Source organism: Acanthochromis polyacanthus, chromosome 7 (genome assembly GCF_021347895.1).
Source record: "Acanthochromis polyacanthus isolate Apoly-LR-REF ecotype Palm Island chromosome 7, KAUST_Apoly_ChrSc, whole genome shotgun sequence".
Taxonomy (NCBI): domain Eukaryota; kingdom Metazoa; phylum Chordata; class Actinopteri; family Pomacentridae; genus Acanthochromis; species Acanthochromis polyacanthus.
In genome coordinates, this window is record NC_067119.1 from 33976849 (window position 1) to 34002876 (window position 26028).

General features: G+C 44.0%; 1 protein-coding gene across 2 annotated transcripts in view; it reads left to right on the forward strand.

Moving 5' to 3' along the window:
• The window catches only part of LOC110971185 (integral membrane protein GPR155-like), an 85130-nt gene that overhangs the window by 23464 nt on the left and 35638 nt on the right, over nucleotides 1-26028 (forward strand). The window contains exons 10-13 of one of the 2 annotated variants that reach the window (XM_022221518.2): nucleotides 8848-8943; nucleotides 10164-10228; nucleotides 10309-10446; nucleotides 11042-16771. In XM_022221518.2, the coding sequence (XP_022077210.1) occupies nucleotides 8848-8943; nucleotides 10164-10228; nucleotides 10309-10446; nucleotides 11042-11090 (348 nt within the window). In that variant the 3' untranslated portion in view covers nucleotides 11091-16771. Of the gene's footprint in view, nucleotides 1-8847; nucleotides 8944-10163; nucleotides 10229-10308; nucleotides 10447-11041; nucleotides 16772-26028 lie in introns of those variants that run through there. The other variant, XR_007943094.1, reaches the window with a different exon arrangement.

Sequence of the window (26028 nt, forward strand, 5' to 3'; positions counted from 1 at the left end):
AATGGTTTATCTCTCATGAGTAATGTTGTAAGTTGGATCAATGTATCAGTGTTTATATCTCTTATTAGATATAAAATGCATTGTTTGGTTATTTGCCTTTAGGCTGACAGCACAAAGAGAGAGAGAGAGAGGACGTTATTTATTTGTATTCTTATTGGTATTTTTTCTAATAGTTTTTCATCTAGTTGAATACAATCTATTTGTGTATGATTGTCAGTCCAAAGAGGGAGAGATGAAAAAGGGGAAGGAGAAGAGAGAGTGCAAGGTCAGGAAGAACCAGGTAAGAAAGCAAACAGAGAATAGTGGCACACAAACAGCAACTGTTAAGATGACAAAGAACAACATTCCATTCACAATCTAATTTTACATATATGTCATGGAAATTATGTGTTCTCCCCACAGTAAATGCTTTCCAGAAGCACACTTAACAGATATCAGTGGACTTCAATTTAAACAGGACATCTTCATTACATTTTCCTAATTATCTGTATGCTTTAACCTCTTAAGCCCATATTTTCAGAAAAAAACGCCAGGATTTCTTGGGCCGACCGGACTTAAGAGGTTAATATTTGCTTAATTTCACTATACAAGGAGCAGAAGAACAGGGAGAGACTCGGGAAGATGAGAGAGAGCAGACCAAAGAAAGAGATGCTGTGCATTGCATTTCAAATAAAAGTCAAAAATAAAGGCCAAGGTCCATTTTTGGTGTTTTTGGTACTCTGTATAGGGGGCTGGTTTACTCCAGAAACATACATGCTATTTATGTGTATGTTAAGGAGCTGCTGCACCTAAATTAGTCACTTTTCCAAGAAATTAGGGTTGTGATAGGTTTCTTTTAAGATTCCAGAGCATTCCTCCTTTGCTGTGACTCAGCATTTAAATATCCTTTATCAGATTGGATGGTTTAGTCACAGACTTTTTCAAAAAGTGTTGCTTTTCTTTGACAAATATGGGAATGAAATTGCATTAAAATGTACAAAACAGTGAAATTTATCTTGCCTGGCCAGGCACCTCTGGGTGCTCAGCACCCCTAAACCTCTGATCCTAGAATCGCCCCTGATTTATATATATATATGCAATGTATGCATTGTGTGCTGCACTCTTTCTTTGATTCAAGTGTTCTATTTGCTGCTGTACACTGTAAATTTCCCCGCTGTGGGATTAATGAAGTATCTGTCTATCTGTCTTATCTATCTGTCTATCTGTCTATCTATCTGTCTGTCTGTCTGTCTGTCTGTATTCAGAAGCACAGTCATTGAGTAAAACATTAAAAATATGATGTTATGAATATTAGCTTTAAATTCTTTCAAGCCCATTTTTCTCTGAACAATAAAAAAATACACTATAATACGGAGCCCCTAAGGTGCCACAGAGGAAAAAAAATATAAATCGTGTGCACGAGATGCGTATTTGTATCTCGCGCGCACGAGGGGTGATGGAAGACACAATCTAGCCAATGAGCCTGTTCAGATTGGTGTACGTTGGTCTCTCAATGTCGAGGTTTCTGCGACAGATGTCATAGATGGCCTCGTTGTCCACCATGAAGGCACAGTCAGAGTGCTCCAAGGTGTCCAGTAACATGTTTTCTGCGAGGACAGTGTTAAAGGGGAACTTCGTTTTTTTCAACCGGGGTCTGTTTCCATATGTAATTTCATACATGTGAGTGATGGAGAAATGAATTTTCGACAAAGCTCCAGTGTTTAGCCAGGCAGGCAGCTTAGCAGCTCAGCTAGCGAAAAGTATGGGGCAGCTGGCCCCCCCGCGTCAAAGTCCGCCCAAACGTGCTTTTGCCCCAGTGTGGGGCAAAAGCACGTTAGTCTCAATGAGTGTCCCACAACATACTAGAGATGAGAAGTGAACGAAAACCTCCACATTACCTGGCGATCGCTCTTTGTTGTGGTCTGTATCCAAATCTCAGGACGCTAGAACGCAAATCTCATTCCGAAATCGCGCGATAGCGCGCGCCAAAACACCGGTTTTAGCTCGCGCCAAAACTGTTAGATTTTAGATGTTTCAGAGGTACCCGATCCCAGGTTTCAGCTCTCTGAGTGTTACAGAAGAGAAATGAGAGCAAAAGAGGGACATTTCTCAAAAAACATGTTTTTTTGGCCCTCATTCCTTCTTCAGGGCCCCTGGAGGTCTGAAAACGTGCATGAGCGTTCACATTAGCCTCTATATATAGAACCTGTGCAGTTTGGTCCAAATTGGTTCAGGAATGTGTGAGATTTTGACCTTTTTAGCCCGTTTTGAAGCATTTGGACATTAAAGTAAGAAACAGGCCCGTGCTCGGGCCCCTTTTGAGCTAACTCTCTGAAAAAAAATATGCAAGGTCAGGGGGTGGTCTAGTAGGAGTGTTTCTGATTTGGTGTCACTAGACCCAAAAATAACCGAGCAGGAATTTTTTTACATGTTTGAAGGCCTCAGGCTTCATCACTACTAGTAGGCCTCACTGCTGAAAAAAGCAGGTTCCCATGGGGCTAGACCCTTGAAAACAGATACAGTGCTTCATGTGACTGCTCTGAATAGTCCCACACAATATCAGACTTGAATTCCACTGGGAATGACTTTTATGATACTTGAGAGCATTCATACTCCCAGAGCATTCAGCACACCGTGTTCTATGACTTTATGCACTTTGGTGCGCTTTGATTGATGTTCTCACACTGCAAGGCACGCAAGGCAAGCAGTAGAAAATAATAGGGAGAAAAAAATGTAAACATTTTACAATTTTCAGACCTGTATTGTGAGACTGTTACGTTTTGTTTTGTGGACAGACGTAGGTATTTCACATTTGGCCATGAGACTGGGTTGTCAAAGAAAATGTATTAAAGCAAAGGTCCAGAACATCATAATGTCTAACTTAAATTAGTGTGATATATGAAGATGTAACCTGGTAGTTACATTAGGATCTGCATGTAATCAAAAACTGACCATCAAATAAGTTCAGTACGGTTCAAAAACATTTCAACGTTTATTAATAAATAACTTTTTATGTAACTATATCTTAAAATAAAATGTAGAACTTTTTTTTTTTTTAAAGTGGCTGAACAACCTGAATCAACTTCTATACATCTTTAACAATACCTAAATCTCATAAATGTAAACATTTGAACACTTTGACATTGTTTTCTTGTCTTCTATCACTCCCCTTATATCTCTGCTGCTTAATGGGAGAACTGAGCTGCTGCTTGTCCTGCCAGTGTTTTGAATCATGGCCTGAATGGTGTCAGAGCTGTTCTCAAACATATTTAGAGGAACTCATTGGTGAGTCTGGAACAATATTTAGTTTTGATTATGTTCATAGTTGAGAAAGCTGCCTTACAGCTGTATGTTGAGCCAAACATGTTCAGCATGTGGACCACAGTCTGTCCTCCACTGATGTATAATGTGCAAAAGATACGACTCTAAGAGTCGATGCTTTGTAGTGAATCTGAAGAGCTGACTCCTAACGTACTTAATGGAGTATGGAGTTTAACACTGTCCTCGCAGAAAACATGTTACTGGATCCTAGATTAAAGAAGCTTGCCTTCAGTGACAACAGAGCTGTTGATGAGACACTTCAGAGAATAAGAGCAGCAGCAGCAGCCTGACACCTCCACCATTAGAGGACAAAGTGGAGGAGGAACCTCAAACTTCTGCTGTGTGGAGGCTCTTTGATGGAAGAGCTACAGGAGATGCTGCAAGGAGAAATCCTACATCTGATGTTGTAATGGAGGATCATATCTAGAGGAAGCCCTCATCCAACCAGCAGACGACCCACTGAGCTGGAGGCAGGACAAGGCCTCAGTCTGCCCCACCTGGTGAAGGTGATGGAGGAGAGACAGCTTCTTCCATCTGAGAGAATCTTCTCAAAAACACGGCAGATATTCACTGAAAGAAGAAATGGTATCAGCCCATCCAAGCTCGGGCTTCTGATTTTTCTGAATGTCAACCTACACTGAGGACATTTATACTGTTTGAATACTGAGTTTGGTTCTGTTTCTGTTCTGGTTCTGTGGGTTCATGTGCAGAGTTTTGTTCATTTGTTTTTGTGCAAAAAATTTTGATTGAAATATTAAACAAAAGTAAGAATGCCTGTTTTTGTAACAAAACAAATGCACAAAATGAGTCAATTATAAGGCTTCTCATAAAAACACTGAATGAAAAAGTGTTTGTCAAAACACAAATGATTCATATTTGCCTGGTTAGGCTAAATATGAGGCTACTAACAATAATAAATTGGGAGCCGAAAGAGCCAGCTTTTCTTTGGAAGCCGTGCCAAAAGCTCTCTGAAAAGTACCGAACTTCCATCACTACTGTCCTCCTCTCTGTCGGTCATCTCTCAGCTGGTTTTTGAAGGCAGAGTGGCGATACAATTCAGCGACGTCATTGGCTGAGTAGCGTCACGTGGGATGCCTGAACTCGTACATCAGTGGTCGGCAACTGGCGGCCCACGGGCCAAAACTGGCCCGTCAGGAATAATATCTGGCCCGCCAGATGATTTTGAAAATTTGATTTGGCACGTAGCCAAGCCAGTCCGTCACCGCAACACGAAACTCGCGTGGTCGGCTGCTCCTGGGCATTTCCGCGTCTGCGCTACTGGTCGGACATGGTTGTACCAGCCAGATTTTACTGAAGCAACAGTGTGTGCAAAACGTGTGTGTCTCGGGAGTCATTTTTAATACATCTGTGATCAGAATTGAGACGTGTGTCCCAAGCAGCAGCGATCAGCTGTAGAAGCTCCGCTGCTCGCGGTATCGCCCCCCCCCCCCCACGCTCGCGGAATCGGAGCACACCCCCCGCAGGTTGGCCCGCTATTCAATCTACTATCATCTACTTGCCGACCCGTCGTACATAATTGGTCTGTGCGTTTCTGAGCTGACAGACCAATGATAAACACTGGAACGCTGCACCGGTAAAATAGAAGCGACCTGTCAAATTTACACCCGTATAGACGGCGTCTGGGTCCGGATCCGGACCGCAGTCGGCCTTTAGTGAGTCCTGTTCTCAGACAGACACCTTCCCCCGCCCCATCCAGCTTCTCCGCTTCCTAACACAGAGAAGACGAACTTATGAACGGGAAAGTGAACGTTATGTCAAAAAACATACTGATACATATGCTTGCGCATTTTTAAGTGGTTATATGGAAATTCAGGACCTTTTCTAGTGGATATAAGGCGTATACCTGCTTGTTTACACCCCTGGGTATACGTATCTTTGCGCATTTTTAAGTGGGTATACGGAAATTTGGAAAATTTATAGTGGGTATACGGCATATACCTGCCTATCACATAGACTACACCACTGGGTGTGATTAAGATTCAGATATGAAAATAAAATCAAACCCGTCGTTGCAGTAGTTTCTCCGGTTGTAGCACATCCGTTTGAAATACGTTCTGAGTGGCACGAAATATCCTCCGCTTGAAATACATTGGTTTGAATTTCGTTGTATGCAGCACGAAAAACATGAGAAAATCGTGTTGGTGCGCACGAAACCATAGATTAATTTACATGACAGTTTCACAAATCTTTGTGAAACCGGGTTGGGGTATATGTATCTTTGCGCATTTTTAAGTGGGTATACGGAAATTTGAAAAATTTTCTCGTGGGTATGCGGCGTATACCTGCGTATCACGTAGACCCCTGCTTTCTCCCTCCCTTGCGCGTAAAATGATTGCAAATTTCATTCAGTTTGAGATAACTGTGGAACATAGCCTATATAACGGCTCTCATGCCAGGAGCATATTATCTAGGATTTTTGCCAGTAACTTTTTTAGTTAGGCATCACGTTATGTCCAGCGACATGCTGTTTTAAGTTAACCCGCAACATAAAGTATAACTATTCTGTTTTAAAACATTATTTTAAGCTCTGTGCTCTGTTTTCTGTTGTGCAAAGTTATTCTTACTTTGATTTGCTTGTCTGACTAAATAAGGGGATTAATCAGTAAGGACAGCTCTGGTAAAAAGGTCAGTAATATTCAGGACCATGAACAGCTCCGCACAGATATTTACCTAATGTCTCTAAAGCTTCGACAAAATAGCCTCCGATCACTTTTGGGTCACTGCTTGTTTTGTAGGCATTCAGCCAAATTACTTTGCGAGAGAAGCCATCGATACACCCATTAATACACACACCAAAAGGTTTCAGTTTGAGTCGATGTGCCAGAGGTCCCTTTGAGAAGTACTGTCTTCTGTACAGTCTCCGTTGCTGTCTGAATGCTGACCCCTCTGGATCCAGCTCGGTCAGTATGAGTCAGACTTCTTCCTTCTTGACTTTTAGGCCATTTTCTTGGCACTTAGTGAACATTCACCGATATCCATGCATCTTCCCCGGACCTTGTAATTGTTTGTTCCTGTATAAAATCAATGACACGGCCCAAATCTGAGTACTCCTCCCGCCGGCTGACGTTTTATCTTAAAACGTGCACACGTTTTAATATATCGTGCTCACGTTTTAGTTTAAACGTACCCACGTTTAAGCTAAAACGTGAGCACGAATAAGTATCTCGAGCGCACGCTTTAGTATTGCGTGTGCACGAATACATATCTCGTGTGCACGATTTATATTTTTTTTCCTCCGTGGCACCTTAGGGGCTCCGTACTATGAGGCCAAAGTGTGACCATTAGAAAATCGTAAAGCTACTTATATCCTCGTTTAACTGCTATAGAACCATCAGAGCCAGCGGCAGACTTCTAAAAGTCCTACAGACATCAGGCTGTTCTCGGCGGCTACACTGAGTGCTGACCGTCCGCTCATAGCCGTATATACTGGAGCCTCACATTTCTGACACTGTTGGACTAAATTTTAAACGGGCTTTATCTGAATAAAGTGACCACATATTTGATGTTTGCACAACTACTTTCTTTCCTGAAATAATCTCAAAACTACATTTTGTATCATAACAGTAGTAGTCCCAAAAAATATTCTGTTACCTCTGAAAGTTTCCCCCTTGGCCTTTGACCATTGGTCAGCGAGAAATGCATTATGAGTTATTTGGCTGCTCCAAGTCCACAAGTCTGATCCGATGCAGTCTCAATAAATGTGGGCGGAGCGAGAACACTTCCGGGTATTACTTCCGTTCTCGATCAGATGCGTTCTTTGAATTGGAACAGTACTCATACTTTCAGTATTGATGACGTTTCACGAGAACGCGAGACCGCAAGTACGGACGAGAATGCATATTGAGAAACGGCCAATATCTCTGCATATTTAAAGAAACGTACCAGCAAAAGTTTCACACATTGAATGTCACAATCTCTACCTTTTTTTGGGGCACTAAACATTGTTTTTTGTTTGCTGTCATTTGAAAAACTACCGTAATTAACAAGCATTACTGGGAAGGACATTTATTTCCTGTATGTAAGTGATGAAAGAAGATACAGAATTCCTAACTAAAAGTTGTGTTGGGGTATAAAGGTATCTCTGTCTCCTGCAAATTTCCTGTATATCATAATATGCTACAGTACATGCTACTGTTCAGTTTAATATTGTACCATTTGAGGGTGGGCTACCTTATATTATCATAATTTCACAGATTATCTTCTCATGCTGATCTTGTCATTAAGAGCGTTATATGTAAGAATTAAACCAGCTGCCCCTCTCTAGTTTTAAAACCAGGCGGTCCTCGCTGTCATTCATCTGCCACTTCAGTGAGTTTCCTTTTGCAGATGAGCTTCAGCATCACCATATTAGACTCCAGGTGGCATCAGTAGTAATTCTACTCCAACCAGAACCTGTAGCAGGGTTAGAACTGTTTTATGTGCTGCTATGGCAAGCTCTCCAATGGTGCAGGTAGAACAAGGACACTACAGAGTCTTACTGTGATTAGAAAGCTGACTATCGTTGCCGGCTGCAGTCCAAAACAATAGAGTAAGTTTTCTCCTGTGAGGCAAGAAACCTACCAGAGAAGCAAACTGAATGACGCTGAGGAATGCCACAAAAACTTGCAGCCAGCTGGTAGAGAAATGGCCGACAGCTGGGGTTACCTAGTTACGATATGATAGAATTTTCAAATAAAGAGTGAAAGTGACAGTAAGAGTTGCAAATCACTAGCCTAGCCGCGCTAGACAACCCACGGCAACGAATTTAATTCTCTGCCAGGGAGGGTCTAGTTACCCTCCATAAGGCTCGAGGCTGGATTCTCCTAAAACTGGCCGGACCATCACTATGAAGTGTAGAGTCAGAAGGCGGGCGTAACGAAGTGACGACAGAGGCATGACGATTCTGACAGAAACAACCAGCGCACAATAAACAGTTATCTTTCGACTCGGCTTTGGCCACAGCCCTTAAAGATGTGAAGCTAAAATTCAGCTTGAAAGATAAACAAAGGACGGCACTTAAGTGTTTCATTGAGAAGAAAGACATATTTGGACTTATGCCGACGGGATATGGCAAATCCTTAATATACCAGTTGGCTCCGCGGCTCCGCTGGTTGGGAAGCTAATGGGACTTAGCCACAATCCGCCGGTGCTCTCGGAACTACGTCAGCCTATTCGTTGCGTTGATTGGTTGTATACCTACCCAATTGCTGCAGAGGGATTTGATAGACAACCTTTTAGCCCGCCTCCCTCCCTGTCGAGCTTCCCTAGACCCTTGTGCCGTCAGAAACATGGGTGTAGCATGGCTAGGCTAGCAAATCACTACTTTGAGAGTAAAATCAAAGCAAAGTCAGGATGCAGAGATTTAGGAGTTGTTGAGTTCGGTTAAATCTGTGGGGAGACAGTTGTGATTCTGACCCAAAGATCATCACATGATCTTGTGTGGCCAGATCACCAACCCCTACTTTTACTCTACATAGCTGAGCTGTATAAATTTAATACGAGAAACTGCACAAACAGTCTTGATGTCTGATGATTGTCTGTCTATAGAACCTGTCCAGCTGTCTGTGGTGGCTCTTCAACAAAGATCCAGGAAGACTTTACCTTGAACTGCAGTTCTTCTGTGCTGTGGCCAACTATGGACAGGTACCACTTCCTCTGTCTGTCCATCCATCCATCCATCCATCCTCTATACACCGCTTTATCCTCACTAGGGTCGCGGGGGGTGCTGGAGCCTATCCCAGCTCACTCGGGCAAAGGCAGGGGACACCCTGGACAGGTCGCCAGTCTGTCACAGGGCTACATATATAGACAAACAACTATCTGTCCATATACAGTTTAATTAATAGCACAATTTTTATATTTTTTTGCTCTACAGCACCACCACAATAGATTTTAAAATGTAAACTATCGAAACACAATCAAGACCTTCAACTTTAATGCCAGGAGTTGAAGAAAAATACCACATTAATATTTGGAAATTGCAACTATTTTTAATTAGGCCTCGATTTTCATGGGCTCAAATGTACACTACCAGTCAAAAGTTTGGACAGACCTTCTCATTCAATGCTTTTTATTTATTTGTATTATTTTCTACATTGCAGATTAAGGCTATTTTGTTTACAACATAATTCCAGTGTATTTTATAGTTTTGATGTCTTCAGTATTAATCTACAATATATAAAATAATTAAATAAAAGCCACTGAGTGAGAAGGTGTGCAGTTGAACACATTTACATAATCATGAATAAAGCGATTGAGCAGAGCATGTTGGCATAGTGGAGCAATGAAAATTTCTGCTCCTCACTCTCGGATCTGTTTGCTCCTAAATCTTTTGCTTCATAAGTTCCCCAGTGTGTTGTTTTTTTTCCCACAATGCACCAAATTGTTTATTTTTCCACTCATAATTTTCCTGCTGCCTCTCTGGCAGATTCGTTTTTGTTTTTTTTAAATTTGGCTTATGAGGATGGGCTTTTTGAAGATGGACTTTTTCAGTGGAAAGTTCTTTGACCTCTTGTTGTGGGTTTTACAGCAACAGGTTCCAAATGCAACATTTGGAATCAACTGCTTAATTGATCAAGAAATAAGAGAATATCCAACAGCTGTCCATTTTGAGTCACTTGATAAAGAAGCAGCAACATATAAAAAGAGCTGTAATTCCTTAAACCTTCTTCAAATTTTAATGGGAAAACCCTCAAGATAAAGTGGAAACTCTGCACTTTAAGCCCATATTTATTATATAACTGTAGCTTAAATAAGTCTTCATAAATGTCTGAAATAACAAAAATTGGGTCAGTATCCACTTGACAATATGCTGTATGTTTAGCTGCTATTTAAATGCAGTTTTTCTCTTTCACTTTTTATAGGGTTTCCTATCCTTTGGGATTTTTGGTCTGGACAGACACCTCATCATCCTGCCTTTCAAGAAGAGGTGAGCTTAAGACCTCAGGAACTTGTCCATTGACTCAGTATATTAGAAGTCAGCACTATGAGTGTTTATGTCTTGTTCAGGCTGCTCAGTCTTTGGCAGGGCAGAGAAACTGAGGAACTGAGTCCTTCAGCTGTACCAGAGGAGGTCCGACTCACCTGCACTCAGTTTGTCCGCTACCACAAAGACCAGTGTGTACAAGACATAGTGCACACTCGCAGGTATGAATATCAATTATCGTGTTTTTGTCATTTATTTGCATGTGTTTTGCAGGAAATTTTGTCTTTGTATTGGAAATCGCATGTACATGATCTAAACTATCAGCTTGGAATTCATTTTTTCTTTCAAAGGTTGAATACATTTGACTTCAACATGTAGGGAAAAAATGATCCACTCTTGATTTTGTTTTGTTTTTGATCTGAACTTTATAACTGTGTCCCTGCATGAGAAATTCTAAAAACTGGTTCTGTCGAAATTATTACTGTTGTTCGCAGAATCCACTTTGCATGGTATCTGATAATCTGTTTGCTGCATTTACTGGAGTTTCCTCTTCACCACTTTCTTAAAATACCCATTTATACTGTTTTATTCCTTATAGATGGCAAATATTAAATTTACCAACTACAAAACTACTAAAATTCTACTAAAACTCTTATGCTGAACCCTTATGAGACTTATCTTTGCTTTTCTTCTGATGTTTCCCTTCTCTTTTCTTTATTAATCCTTTTAATCCTCCCCCTCATATTTCCTTTATTTTTTCTTTTGCCTGCCCCTTTTCCTTCCCTCCCTCCCTCCATCTTTCTTTGTTGGCCTTAGCGGCTCAGGGGAGAGTGTGAATGCTTCGACAGGTGAATCCTTCCTCTGATAGTAACAGGTTTGGAGGATGGCGTGAGGTCTATAGTGCAGTTTTGAGACATTCCCCTTCCCGTCAATCCCAACACCTTCAGGAGCAACTAAGCCATGAGTCGCAATATCTGTACCCCTTTCATGAAAATCAAGATCCTGCTGAATCCAATGGCCAGCATTCGCCTTCATCCCAACTTCACCCAGAGTCTGAGAAGAAACACCGACTACATATTCCCAATCCCAGTGCACCCGAGGAACAGATTTCCCAACTTCAGTCCAACCAAACTGAGAACCAGCAGGGTTTTACTTCAGTCATGTTTCGAGGCAGCAACCTGGTGAACTGGCTGCTTGAACAAGGCCTCTGCTCCGGGCGGATCGAGGCTGAAATCTACGGCGCTTGTCTTCAGCAGGGAGGAGTGCTGGATCATTTGACAGGACAGCACTGCTTCAGGGACAAACCAACCCTGCTTTACTGCTTCATACAGGGGAAAGATGAACCCAAGGAAGAGGATGAACAAGGTCGGAGGTAACTGCGGCAACCACTATGGCCGTGTTATGCCAAAGCAGAAGTGCCTTATGGTGCATTTTGTCTGGTTTTGAAGGAAAAAAAATACATAGTCTGGATTAGATGAGTAATTCAGAAGTGTAGACATTTTACTCTACTGTGACACTTTTGCGCCATATTGATATTAAGTGGAACATTTGATGGATTTTTACCTTGACTGACATTTGTCTCGGCTGTTCGCAGTGGTTTCCCATTGCTTCTCCACTCAACCTTAAACCTGCAGCCCAAATGTGAGAATTACTAGCTGAGCCGACTGAGAGGCTGCATTTAAAGAGATGGTCAGTTAAATGATCAACGAAGCGCCCCCTGCTGATACCTAACCCCTCCTGACTTTGGACCAGTTTTTTTTTTTGTTTGTTTCACTTTCTCCACTGCTCTGAACTTGATGGCTTTTTGATTTGAGTCACTGTGAAATGTGAACAGGATTGTCTGTCATCCTTAAAACATCATTTATGTACAAGCCAGTGAGGAGAAGAGCAGACCCGTAAACCAACAGGACTGTTCACTGAAAGCCGACGATATCTTTCCCACAGGTTTTTATGTTTCTAGGGGTCAAATGATATGTTTTCTTTTCTTTTTTCTGGGCAGATGCCGATTATTAGTTATCAAGAAGACCAGATACCTGCTGTAATAATGAAAATCTTAGCGTAAAAATTTAGAATAATTTTGTTGAAAGGGCTTCATTTTTTGATGTTAAATTAAGAGAACTCATCAACTTTAATTTGTCAGTGTTGATAAGCTGTTACTTGTGATGCATAACCAATCAGATAGCACAAAATAACGTTATAGATAATTGGACAAATGCTGAATATCAGATCCAATTAAGCATGTAAATTGATTGTTTGCCATTAACGTTTTAACCAATTGAAAATACATGTTGTTGATTAGATATACACTACCAGGCCAAAGTTTGGACTCGCCCCTAATTTTTCTGTGATTGGTTTATATTACCTAAATTATGAGCGCAATTTAGCCATGTTTCATTTCTAATCACATTAGAACTATAGATAAGAATACTGAAAACAAAATTGAAGCATCTTGCATATAATACTGTTAATAAGCTGTCTAAATCTGTGACTCATCAAAATAGTCTCCTTTAGCTTTGATAACTGCTTGACAAATTTGAGGCATTTCTTGCAATCAGTGACATGAGGTAATCACTTGAAATTTCCTCCCATGCTTCTGCCAATATCTCATAAAGGTTTGCAGCACTTGTGGGTTGCTTGTTCTTGATGTTTCTGTCCAGTTCATCCCATACAAGTTCGATGGGGTTAGGGTCAGGGGATTGAGCTGACCAAGTCATAATCCTTATCTTTCCCTCCTCTTCTTTCTTGGCCAGATACCTCTGACACAGTTTGGAGGTGTGCTTTGAATCGTTGTCTTGTTGTAGTGTGTATGGCTGTCCCACTAAACGCAGCCCAGAGGGAATGGCATGCCTCTGTAAGATACTGTGGTATCCATGCTTATTTAGAATTCCTGTGACTTTGTGCAGATCACCAGTCTGTCCCCCTGCAAAACAGCCCCAGACATCACGCTACCTCCACCATGCTTTACTGTGGGAACAACACACGCAGGACTCAAGTGTTCTCCAGCCCTACATCAAACGTACTTTAGCCCACTGAAGTCTCTTCTTTATGTTCTGCCTTCTTAACAGTGGTTTCCTGGCAGCTACCCTGCCTTTCTGACCAGATTCCCGCAGTCTACACCGCACAGTATCCACTGACACATTATTGCTCCTGGTTGAGTTTAGCTGAGCTCTTATTTCTGGGGCTGTCTTTTGTCTATTTCGAAGACTGGTGACCCTGATGAACTTATCTGCAGCTTTAGACGTGACTCTGCTTCTACCAGAACGAAATCTGTCTTCATGTGAACCTGTTTCTGTTCATATCTCTTTAATGTTTTTGCAACTCCACTTTGTGAGACTTTGACTTTCTGAGCAATTTGTCTTGTAGAATAGCCTTCTTTTTTCAGAACCTGAATTTCAATCCTTTTTTCTTTGCTTAACTGAAGTTTTCTGGCCATTTTTCTGCTAGTTCAAATTTATATATTTTTCAAATTAGCTAAAGAGATTCTTCTTTCCAGAAATTGTCAGTCTTTATTATCAACTCAAAAAGGTAACACAAAATATTTGTGAACAGAGTAAAGAACTGTGAATCAGGGTGTGAAAAACATTCTATTGGGACGGCATAGTTATTACAGGGGACATGCAACCCTTTGTAAAGATATTTTAAGTGTTTTAGCCAAACAAGATAGGGTAATGTTGCTACCTAAACCTTCTGGTAATGCTTTCATTAATAAATGCTTAGAAATATTCCTACTTGAGTGCCATACCTGATTAAATTTTGTTCGTAGCATACTCATGAATTTTCTTGCAATAATTAGAAATAACAAATTGCTAAAGTTAGCTCTTAATTGGGGTTCCAGGTTGTTCCACCTCTTTTTGTTTAATGTTGTAGTGACCCGAGGAAGCGGTCACTCAGATAGCGAGAAATTTTGCTTTGTCAAGCAGACAGCACTGTGAGTGTTTAGCTAGCAACAAGCCACCATGACAAAGACTTCTGAGATTGTTAATGACTTCTTGCCATAGCTTATGAGTAAATGATGAGCCTAAGTCTACAAGGTCAACCACCCTACAGCCCAATAGCTCATAAAACCCACTTTTATTGTGAACATCACGTTTCTATCACATTTTTTATCTTCAGATGTTATATTTACAAGACTTAATGACATAATTATTGACATACTTTCTTTAGCTCCCAATTGACCACAACAAAAATTCATGTGACTGTTAAGGACTTCTTGCCAGAGCTTATGAGCCTAAGTCTACAATGTCATCCACCCTGTAGCCAAACAGCTCATCAAGCCCACTTGTACAGTGAACGTCACATGTTTCTATCACATTTTCTGTCTGCAGATAGAATAGTATTTACCAGGCCTATTGACTTTATTATTGACCCAATTTTTCACAGTGGGCCACCATTACAAAGACTTCTGTAGCAGTTAATGGGTTCTAGTCGAAGTTCACAATCATAGGATGAACCTAAGTTTAAAGAACTGCTGAATAGCTAAAAACAAAAACAAAAAACTGTCTGCACATGGAATAATATCCTAACACTCGTTTGAATAACTAATTGAGTGATGATGCTACCAGCTTTTGGTTTAGGTTTTTGTAAATTTATTTTTTATTAATTGTGCATCCCTAAATCTCATAATCTGTTGACCCCTAATGTTGTCAGGCCTGTTACTTTAGCATTTTCTTATTTTGCATGCTGTATCTTTTAATCACTCTGGTCTACACTGACAACTTCCATGACACAGAGCAAGTACAGAGCATTGTGGGGGTTTAGCTAGCAATGGGCCACCATGACAAAAACATCTGTGACGGTTACTGACTGCTGGCCAGATTTAAGAATGAGCCTACGTCTATAAGGAGAACTGCACAATAGCTAAATGGCAAAGTGGCAAATAGCTCAATCTGCACATGGAATATTCTTCACTAGACCTCATCATTACTGGTAACGCTGCTGACTACTGGTCAAAAATATTGTTTAAATTTTACATCTCCAGATCTGACAGTTGGTCAAACTGATATTTAGTCAGCCTCTAATATTTTAATGTTTTGTTTCAGATGAAATTATCTAGATTCTGCCTGTTACTCAGTACTTTGCTAGTTTGCACGCTGTGTCTTTTAACCACTTTGACTACTTGCATGACTCAGAGCAGGACTGACTCCTGAACTTTTTGCACTGACTGAATAATGACATATTTCATGTTTTTGAATTATGCAACTCACCAGATATTTGTCTTGTGATTATGCTGCAGAAAATGTTTATCTTAGTGTCTTGTAATTGTTTTGCCCCTTTTAGTTTGAAACATTTGTTCTGGACTGATCTTTTCGCTAAAGTAATTCATTCAATCAGGGTGGAAATTTCGCACAGATTCCTTCTTCATCCAAATCTGGGTCTAGCTTGATTTATTTCTTTGGCAATGAGTTGAAGCTGGGCACAAACAAATGTAGTTGTTGTGACTACACATCTATACGTCATTCCATCTCAAATCCTCACATTTTTAAAAACACTTTGTGCTCAGCCATCTCTGATTTGCCAGAATTTTTGTAGAGCCTAAAATATGAAATTAATTAAGACATTTGTGCTTCATATGTCAAACATTTTCCTGTCAACCCACTTTCTAGGCCATTTACATTAAAATATTTTACGATTCCACAGAAACTCCAGAAACTTTTTAAAAAATAAACTCAGATTTTTGGCTGAAATGTGAAAGAAACTGAAGCAGTTACACAAAAATCCAATTTCTGAGCATAAATTAACAACATTAGATCAAATAAAAGTCAACTAGTGATAATTTTTGAACCATTATGTAGTTGCATGTCACAATAAGAGCAGAAGGCACTTAAAAGTTGAGATGCATTTGACTTTTTTTCTGAATTTTGACAATGAAACAGCCACAATTGCAGTCTTGATGTGTTCTTCTACTTTCTCACAGTTTACCTTGCTGTATGTTGCTCACATATACACAAAAAAACACTACTTAACTGTTTACAGCTATTTTTGCCTGTTAGGTTGCTGATTTGCAGTATTGTTACTGTGAAGTTTAGTGTGTTGGCAAAGGTGGCAGAAGATGCATTGATGGTAATGCACACAAAAAACACATCATCAAGCTAATGCTGGTTGTAAGCATGCAGACAAGTGGTTTTATTTAAATTCTTGCCAGATTTGAATGAAACCTCAAGCAGATTTGTTGATTTCTGACCTTTAATAAAGTGCAGACTGTCCAAACGATATTTGTGTATTAATACCTTTTCCTCATCAGACAACAAATCTACATGTGCATTAGTTTCCATCTTTGCATCTTCTGCTACCTGACAATATACCAGTTCATGCAGTTCACATCAGGTCCTTGTGTTTAAGGAGATGATAAAAATGGGATTTCTTTTCGAGTGCCTGCCTCAGTAAATGTGACGTGTGTCTGTCTGCATGCATTTAAAGCATCTTTGAATTTCTGTGTGGTGTGTTTGTGTGGAGGAAAGTACAACTGTGGACGTTAAAGTGTGTTGCTGTGGTCAGTCGGTCAGTGACTGTCAAAGGCACAAATAAAAAAAACTGTTTGCATCTAAATGTTCTGATTGTGAATTCATATATGGAAAGTGATAGTTAAACTGACACAAAACAGATTTTATTACAGTTTTACACAACTGCATGTCTTCCCCCCTCAAAAAAATGGAGTTTTTATTTTTTTAAAAACTCATTTATTTTTTTGGTAAAACACTCTTTGTTTGGAACAATAAATCCCATCCTCCTCCACCCACACAATGCCCTTTCAAAATAAAAGCAACATAACAAAAAATGTTTGTGTGACAGATCACCTGTCTGTGGGTCCTCTCAGTGCAATAACCACGGCAGTTCGTCAATGCAACATAGGTTCTTTTTATTTGCCGCCAACCACCATACATACACAGTCTTACTTGCCCGGCGCTACACCGGACCTCGTCCGGTAAACAGTCTCAATGTCCGCCCGGCTCTCGTCCAGTAAACAGTTTCAGCATCAGCCCGACTCTCCGCCGGCTCTCGTCCGGTAAACAGTCTCAATGTTCGCCCGGCTCTCCACCGGCTCTCGTCCGGTAAACAGTCTCAGCATTAGCCTGACTATCCACAGGATCTCGTCCGGTAAGCTGCCCGCTCCACCGGACCTCGTCCTGTCCGCTGTCCTCCGCCCGTGTGTCTCCTTGTCCTCTCTGTTCGTCTGTCTTTTGTCCTCTGCTCCAGCCTGCTACTGTGGAGGTAATCAGGTCAGCCTAACTGATACCACCTGTGTCAATTAACCTGACGCTGCTTCCATACACTCGCCTCCACACCTCTCTCCCCTGCAGCTGAGCTCTCCCACGCCCATCGCCACAGTTTGCTTTTCTTGCTTGGCACTTGTTACGATCTAACAGATGTTAAAGGGGATGAAGAAAGTAACAATGATTTAAAACCCAGGTTAAATAAAGAAAATTGAGACAATTATGAAAAGAAAAGGTGATGAATGTTTATTTACACAACTTGATAACTTCAAAACCACAGGGAAGCCCATATACCGCCTGGTAAACCTAAAAAGCCAAAGAACAAAGGAAGCTACCAAACAACAACAGGCTCCTCAACCACTGGAGGCCTGCAAATCTCACAAACAGCTCCACAAAGCCGACAGGTCACCACTGCTCCACGCAGGACTGCTGAGAGAAGAGGCCAGAGAGCGAGAGAGAGACCACAGCTCTCTCCTACAACACCAGCACCTGCCACACCTTCACAGCAGCAGCAATCAGACTAATCACCAGCACCTGCCACACCTTCACAGCAGCAGAGGAGCCTGGAGAGAGAGAGAGGGAGAGAGAGAACACAAAACAGCACACCAACGCACAGGGCATGTAACACCCCCTCCCATAAGAACAGACTAGTACTAAGACTAGTTGTTAACAAGAATAATACAAAAGTCTATACATGCCTATTTTCTACATGTATCACTATACATATTCCTTTTCAAGGACAGAAACAAGACTAATGCTCACCCACCGGACAGTACATCAGCCACTATGTTGTCAACACCTTCTTTGTGCTTGATGTTGAGGTTGTACTCCTGGACCAAGAGGGACCAGCGCATCAACCGTTGGTTATGATTGTACATCTGGCACCAGGAACACCAGAGGGTTATGGTCCGTGTAAACTGTGACAGGAGAAGAACCAATGTACACTTCAAAATGCTGGAGGGCTAACTGCATAGCCAGGGTTTCCTTCTCAATTGTAGAATAGTTCAACTGATGTTTCTTGAACTTCACAGAGAAGTAGCAAACAGAGTGGCACACGTCCCCTTCGCCATCCTGCAGGAGCACAGCACCAGCTCCAGTGGCACTAGCATCCACTTCAAGTTTGAAAGGCAAAGAGAAGTTGGGTGCAGCCAGTACAGGAGCACAACAGAGGAGAGACTTTGCAGCATTGAACGCAGAGTCACATTCTTTTGTCCAGACAAAAGGAACCACAGGACTACACAACTTAGTCAAAGAAACAACCACGACAGTCGCTGTCAGCAGGATCGAGCGGGCCGTATCGACGACAACTTACAGTCAACAACTCCCCAGGATCCTCTGTCTATATGCATGAATGGCTAGCTTGGTGTTACTGCATGCTTGGCTAATCTTCCAGGTGCTGTCCCCTGTGGCTCGGTGTGGTTGGCCTTGTTCCCCGGGCGGCGCTCGGTTTGGGCGGGCGCCGGGTCGCCTCGGGGGTCGGGGGTCGTGGGGGGCTGGTGGCGTCCTGCGGGGTGGCTGCTTCTGTGGGGGGGCATGGTGGGCGGTTCGGTTCGGTCGGGTGCCTGGTTTGGGCGCCCGCCAGGTCGCCATCTGCGACTAAAAATGTTGTGGGTGGCGGCCCGGCGGTCGTCTGGGTCTGGCGCCCGGTCAGGCTGGGTCGCCTGTCGTGTTCTCTTCATAGGGGTGGCCGCTTTGTGTGGTGTCGTTGGCCTCCCGTGGTTCCCTTGGCGCTTGCGGTGGCCTGGCGGCCGTCTGGATCGGTGCTGCCCCCTGGGTCTCTGCTGGGTCGCAATGCGTCTCGGCCGTCTCCCGGTGCCCGCGGCGGGTGCTGTGCGGGGGTGTTGCCCGGGGGCTCGGGGCGGCGCTGTTCCGGCATGGCCTGTTGCTCTTCGGCTAGCGGTTGCGGTTCCGGCCTGGTGGGTCTCTGGGTGCCCCGTGGTACCCTCTCCTCTCCCCCTCCTCCTCCTTGCCTTTTTCCCCCCTCGCCTCCCTCCTCCCGTCTTCCTCCGCCTCCTTGTCCCCTCTCCCTCGCCCCCTCCCTCCCCCTCGTCTTCCCGCTCTGCTGCCTGTCCTCTCCTTTCTTGTCGTCTCCTCCTCCCCCTCCTTCTCCTGCCTTCCGCCCTCCCCCTGGGGGGTGGGGCGGGGGATGGGTGTGGGATGGGGTGGGGGGGCTTGGGGGGCTGAGAGGGAGGAGGGTAGGGGGAGGGGGACCGGGTGCGGTGCACGGGGGCGTTCTGGCCTGGCCTGCGCCGTCTGCCCGCTGGGGCGCCGGGGCTGGGGGGGGTGGGGGGTTGGGGATTGGGGTGGGGGGGTGTATGGGGGGCACTGGGCGCGCGCACACCTCCCTCCGCCTGGCTGGGTGGGGCCCCGTTGATCGCTCCTCTTAAATCACTTCACAAGTTTCGCACAATACAACTTGTAAATATACACATAGGGCACACAACACATCCCTTGGGGGGGGGGGGTGGAGAGGTACTATTCCTACTCCACAATTCCCCTCCAATTTTAATGCACCACACTACCTGGGGGGTGGGTGGTTATGGGGTGGGACGTCATTAGATGGGATAGGCCCCCGTGCAGTGTTGTGCTGTGGCCCCCCCGTCTATGCCCCCACCCTGACACTTCTTCCCCCAATTTTAACGCACCACATACACATTCACATTTTGGGCTTGCGGTGAGACTGAGGGGGGGTTTCGTTACCCTGTGCTCTGCCTCACCGACCCCCAATCCGAAGACACCACACATACTTGTATATACACTTGGGTGCGTCACATTCACGGTGCAGGGCTAGTGTTCACCAGTTGGGGAACTGGTGAACTCAGTAACAGGGTAACTCACAATAGTTTTACTGGCGTGATCTCCGGGGCTTCTCCCTGCCGGGCCCGAGGGCCTGGGTTGTTGCGCCTCCCCTGGTGCTCCTTCCTCTCCCTCCCTCCCTCCCTCCCTCAGGGTCGCATCTCTCTGGGCGGCCGGAGGTGGGCTGGGCTCGTCTGCCCTTTCAGTGCTGTTGCCCGGTCCCTTGGTGCTGTTTTCCGGTGAGCGGGTGGCCTCCCGGATTTGGGTGTGGGAGGGGTGGCGTGGGTGGTGTGGATGGTGTGGTTGGATGGGGTGGGGTGGGGTGGCTGGGCGAGGGGTGGGGGGGTGGCCTGGTGGGGGGGGCCGGGGGGTGTTGGGGGTGGGTTGTGGGTGGGCGGCATGGTGGGGGAGGGGGGGGCGTGGGTGGGTGGCGGGGGGTGGGATGGTGGGGGGGCGGGGGTTTGGGGGCCGGGGGGCGGGGGGGGCCGGGTTGCGGGGGAGGATGGGGGGGGCGGGTGGTCGTGGGGGAAGTGGGGCTGTGAGCCGGTGGGGCGCCGTGGGGGTCTGCTATGGCCCGTCCTGCTACACTGGCCTTGCCAAACTCACACTTTTCAAGGTTGAGTGTCAAGGATGCCCTCGCAAGTCGCTGGAAAACCGCAGCAAGAGTACAAACATGGCTTTCCCAACTACTCGAGTGCACCACTACATCATCCAGATACACATTACAGTTCTGCACATCCCCCAACACAAGGTGCATGAGGCGCTGGAAGGTCGCTGGTGCATTTCTCATGCCGAACGTCATGACAGTGTACCGCATGGAGGCATCAGAAGTCACAAAAGCTGAGATGTCAGATGCACGTGAGGTTAAAGGAACCTGCCAGTAACCCTTAAGCAAGTCCAGCTTGGTGATAAAAGTGGAGGGCCAATGCTGTCAATACAGTCCTCCATACGAGGCAATGGGAAGGAGTCCGGCACAGTAACTGCATTCACTTTTCTAAAGTCTGTGCAGAAACGAGGGGTTCCATCAGACTTGGGAGCAAGCAAACACAGAGAGCTCCAAGGGCTACTGCTGGGCTTAGCGAGACCATTCTCCACCAAGTAGCTGACTTCTTTCTTCATGCTCTCCCTTTTCTCCATTGAACACCGGTATGCGTGCTGTTTAATGGGTTTAGCATTACCAACATCAATATCATGCTCTAACACAGTGGTACATGATGGCACAGCACCAAATAAGTTGGGGTAGGAGTAGATCAAATCCATTACGTCTCGCCGCTGGACTTCAGGGAGATATGACAAATGATCTTCTATGCAAGACAGCCACTCAGAATTTGACAACCTACCACCACGATTACCGTCAGACAGACCCACCAACCCATCAGATTCAGTGGTGACACAAATCAGTGAAGGGGTGACAATTACAGGGACAGCTTTAGGCTCTTCCTGACCACCAGCTCTGGAATGAAAAGGTTTGACCATGTTAATGTGGCGCAGACGTGTTTTTGTCCTACGCTCAGGTGTGTGGATAACATAGTCTGTATCTGACACTCTACTTTCTACCACATAGGGACCAGAGAAGCGGGCAGTGAGAGCAGAACCTGGTGTAGGCAACAACACAAGAACCTTGTCACCAGGCCCGAACTGTCGCTTAACTGCTTTTCGATCAAACCTCTTCATCATACTAGCCTGAAAGGATGACAGGGCTTCTTTCGCCAGCAGGGCAGCATGTTGCGAACGCTCTCGACACTGGGAGACAAATTCAGACACATTAAGTCGAGGAGAAACATTATTCACAAATTTCTCCTTCAACACTTTCAACGGACCACACACATTGTGACCGAACACAAGCTCAGCTGGACTGAAACCTAAAGACTCCTGTTTAGCATCCCGAATTGCAAACAGAACAAAAGGTACACCATCATCCCAGTACTTACCAGTCTCTTGACAGAATTTGCTGAGCATAGACTTAAGTGTTTGATGCCAGCGCTCAAGTGCACCCTGTGACTGTGGATGATATGCACTGGACACAGAGTGAGAGATACCCAAAGACTGCAAAGTGTCTTTAAAGGTTCTAGATAGAAAGTTGGTACCCTGATCCGTTTGAACTACTTTAGGGAGACCAAAAGTGGTGAAAAACTTAAGCAATGCCTTGCTAACTGCTGGTGCGGTAATCTTGAGCAAAGGGATAGCTTCTGGGAAGTGGGTAGCAACACACATCACTGTGAGTAAAAACTGATTACCAGAGTTTGTTCTGGGCAAAAGACCCACGCAATCAACAATAACATGCTCAAAAGACTCTCCAATAGCAGGAACTGGTTGCACCACTTGATTTGGTTTTCCCACAATTTGGCAGACACCACAGGTTTTACAGAAATGCACTACATCCCTCTTCATTCCTGGCCAAAAGAAATGTTTTAGGACACGGTTGTATGTCTTTGTTATACCTAAATATCCAGACCATAGGTGCTCATGTGCTAGTGCAAGCACATGTTGCCGACAACCAACTGGCACAACTATTTGATATACTGTACTCCAATCGTCACCTGAATTATCTTCAGCACTAACTGATTGAGATACCCACCTGCGCATCAACACATCTTTATCAAAAAAGAAACACAGGCCCTTTCTGCACTCACTAGAGCTCTGAGAAGCTGTGGAGAGGCATTTAGCTAAGGATGGATCGTTTTGCTGAGCAGAAATCAGTGCCTCTCGAGTTAAAGGGAGAGGAACTGGAGCTGTGACAGACTCCGCTACCTTTTCAGCCTCTAAGGTGCATTCCACTGGTGTACCTGTAGAGGGCGAATTGTCTGTCAGAACAGAAGCAAACAATGTGTCAGCCAAATCTATATCCTGGGCCTGCTTACTGGTTTGAGCTCTGGTCAACACACTCACAGTAAAGATGTTGGGGTGATTCTGGACTAAGCTGTCATGTTCAGAATCTGCAATTGGAACATTCACAACTTCAGGAACAGGGTAAACTTTGCCACCAGCTATATCATTTCCCATGATGAAATCTACACCATCAATGGGGAAAGATGAGCGGACACCAACATCAAAAAACCCAGTAACTAAAGGAGATTGCACATGAATGTGATGGAGAGGTGCAGGCACAAAGCCCATTTCAATGCCCCTTACCACTGCGCTCACTGCGCAGGCCGACTGTTCACTAAAAGGCAAGACACTGGAGACTGTGAGCATGCCGTGTCTCGCTACAATGTGACTGGATGCTGATCTTCAGTTTTTCCTGTAAGAGAAACTAGACCATTCAAGATGAATGGTTTGAAACAGTCCTCTGGCTCTTTTAGGACAGGAAGTTGGGCACTGGAAGTATTTTAATGAACCCCACCCCCTTAGGCTGTTTTAAACTTGACCCCTGTTGCCTGCGCTTCCACACAGCACAGTCAGCAAATGAAATGGTCAGGTTTATGGCAGAAAAACAGGGCCTTTTACCCTTAGGACCGGATGAAGTACGCACATTTACATCAGTGTTCACATAAGTGTCACGAGGAGAGGACTCACGAGTGGCAAACATGTTCTTGTGTGCGAGTCTGAACTCATCAGCGACAACCCGGTCTCACGGGGATTCGTGAAACTGTGACGTAAGTTTTTGTTTCGGTTTCGTGCGCACCAACACGATGTCGTCATGTTTTTCGTGCAGCTCACCACGAACGAAACCGGCTGTGGTAATCACATCTGAAAGTGGTTTATACCGGCGGATTCATGACGATCTAAGCTGTCCATCGGCGTTTGCGGCCGCAGCCGCCGCAGCCGCAGCCACAGCCGCAGCCGCAGCCGCAGCCGCCGGACATTCTTTAAATTCCTATGCGAATTCGTCGGATTCATGACGATCTAAGCTGTCCATCGCGGCGGCGGCCACAAACGCTGATGGACAGCTTAGATCGTCATGAATCCGCCGAATCTAAGCTGTCCATCGGCGTTTGCGGCCGCCGCCGCGGCCGGATGTCTGGCAGCAGCAGCGGCCGCAAACGCCGATGGACAGCTTAGATCGTCATGAATCCGACGAATTTGCATAGGAATTTAAAGAATGTCCGACGGCCGCAGTGGCGGCCGCGGTGGCGGCCGCAGCGGTGGCCGCAAACGCCGATGGACAGCTTAGATCGTCATGAATCCGCCGGTATAAACCACTTTCAGATGTGATTACCACAGCCGGTTTCGTTCGTGGTGAGCTGCACGAAAAACATGACGACATCGTGTTGGTGCGCACGAAACCGAAACAAAAACTTACGTCACAGTTTCACGAATCCCCGTGAGACCGGGTTGTCAGCGAGCATAGCAGCCTGCTGCACAGTGGAAGCTTTATGTTCATTTAAAAAAACCACAAGACGGTCAGGTACACAGTTTTTCAACTCTTTTATCAACATTAACTCACGCAGAGAGTTAAAATCAGCTGTTTTACATGCTGCACACCATCTGTCAAAAAGAATACTCTTCTCTCTGGCAAAGTCTACGTAAGTCTGATTTGATGGTTTCTTAAGGCCACGGAAGCACTGTCTATATGTTTCTGGCACTAGCTCATAAGCTTGCAGAATAGCACTCTTAACCTTATCATAAATCAAACCATCTTCTACTGAGAAGCAAGCACAGGCCTCTTGAGCTTTACCTGTTAGCTTACACTGCAACAGTATAGCCCACACATCTTCAGGCCGATGCAAAGCAGCAGCGATTCGCTCAAATGCACCAAAGTAGGATTCTACCTCAGACTCACGAAAAACAGGAACTAAAGAAATGTGTTTACTCACACCAAAAGCAGTAGCAGAACCAGAAGGGGGCACAGTACTGGCAACAGTAGTTATTGAGCTGGCCTGTAACTCTAATTGCCGCAATTTAATAGCAGTTTCTGCTTCTAACTTCTTAAGTTCTAACTCTTTGTGGAGCTGTTTGTGAGGGTTTGTGAGCTTTGTAGGCTTCCAGTGGCTGAGTTTGGTAGTTTCCTTTGTTCTTTGTGTTCTTTGGCTTTTTAGGTTTACCGGGCGGTACATGGGCTTGCCCTGTTGCTTTAAGTTATCAAGTTGTGTAAATAAACATTCATCACCTTTTCTTTTCATAATTTGTCTCAATTTTCTTTATTTAACCTGGGTTTTAAATCATTGTTACTTTCTTCATCCCCTTTAACATCTTTTAGATCGTTACAATTTGGGTAAACTGTATTTGTAAAACTACCACTGCACTAATGAAAATAATGAATTTATTTTACTTGATTTAGCCAACAGCAGGTAAACTGAATGCACTTTTATGTCTTTTTCATCTTTACAAAAATAGTGGAACCACCAACATTTCCGTAATTTGTGTCATGAGCAGCTCGTTTTTCAAATAATATAATTTTTAAAATAAATTTTATAGTGTATATAATTTGATATCAAAAATACATTTACATATGGAAAAGATCATCCTGAAATTAGGTTTGAAATACCTTTAAAGATGTTCTTCTCTGTGCTACAGTCTCACTAAATTCAGAGCAAACTTATGTGTTTTTTTAAAAAAATTCATAATGTAAGACTATTCTCTAGATACTGCTCTATCAAATACTGACTTAAAAAACAAATATCAGTCAAATTCAAACAGACAAAGAACAACAACACACTTCCCATAATAACCGCAACACAAGATGTGATCTTCTCAGGACTTTACATTTCAAATACTATTAAAAAGTAACTTAACAGGCTGGAAAGCTGTGTTTACCCTGAACTGTTTGATTTCACGTAAAAAGTCTGACAGTGAACAAGTCCCATAGAAGTTTTCAGGGTACTCTGTCATTTTTACAGAAACTGGATAGAGGAA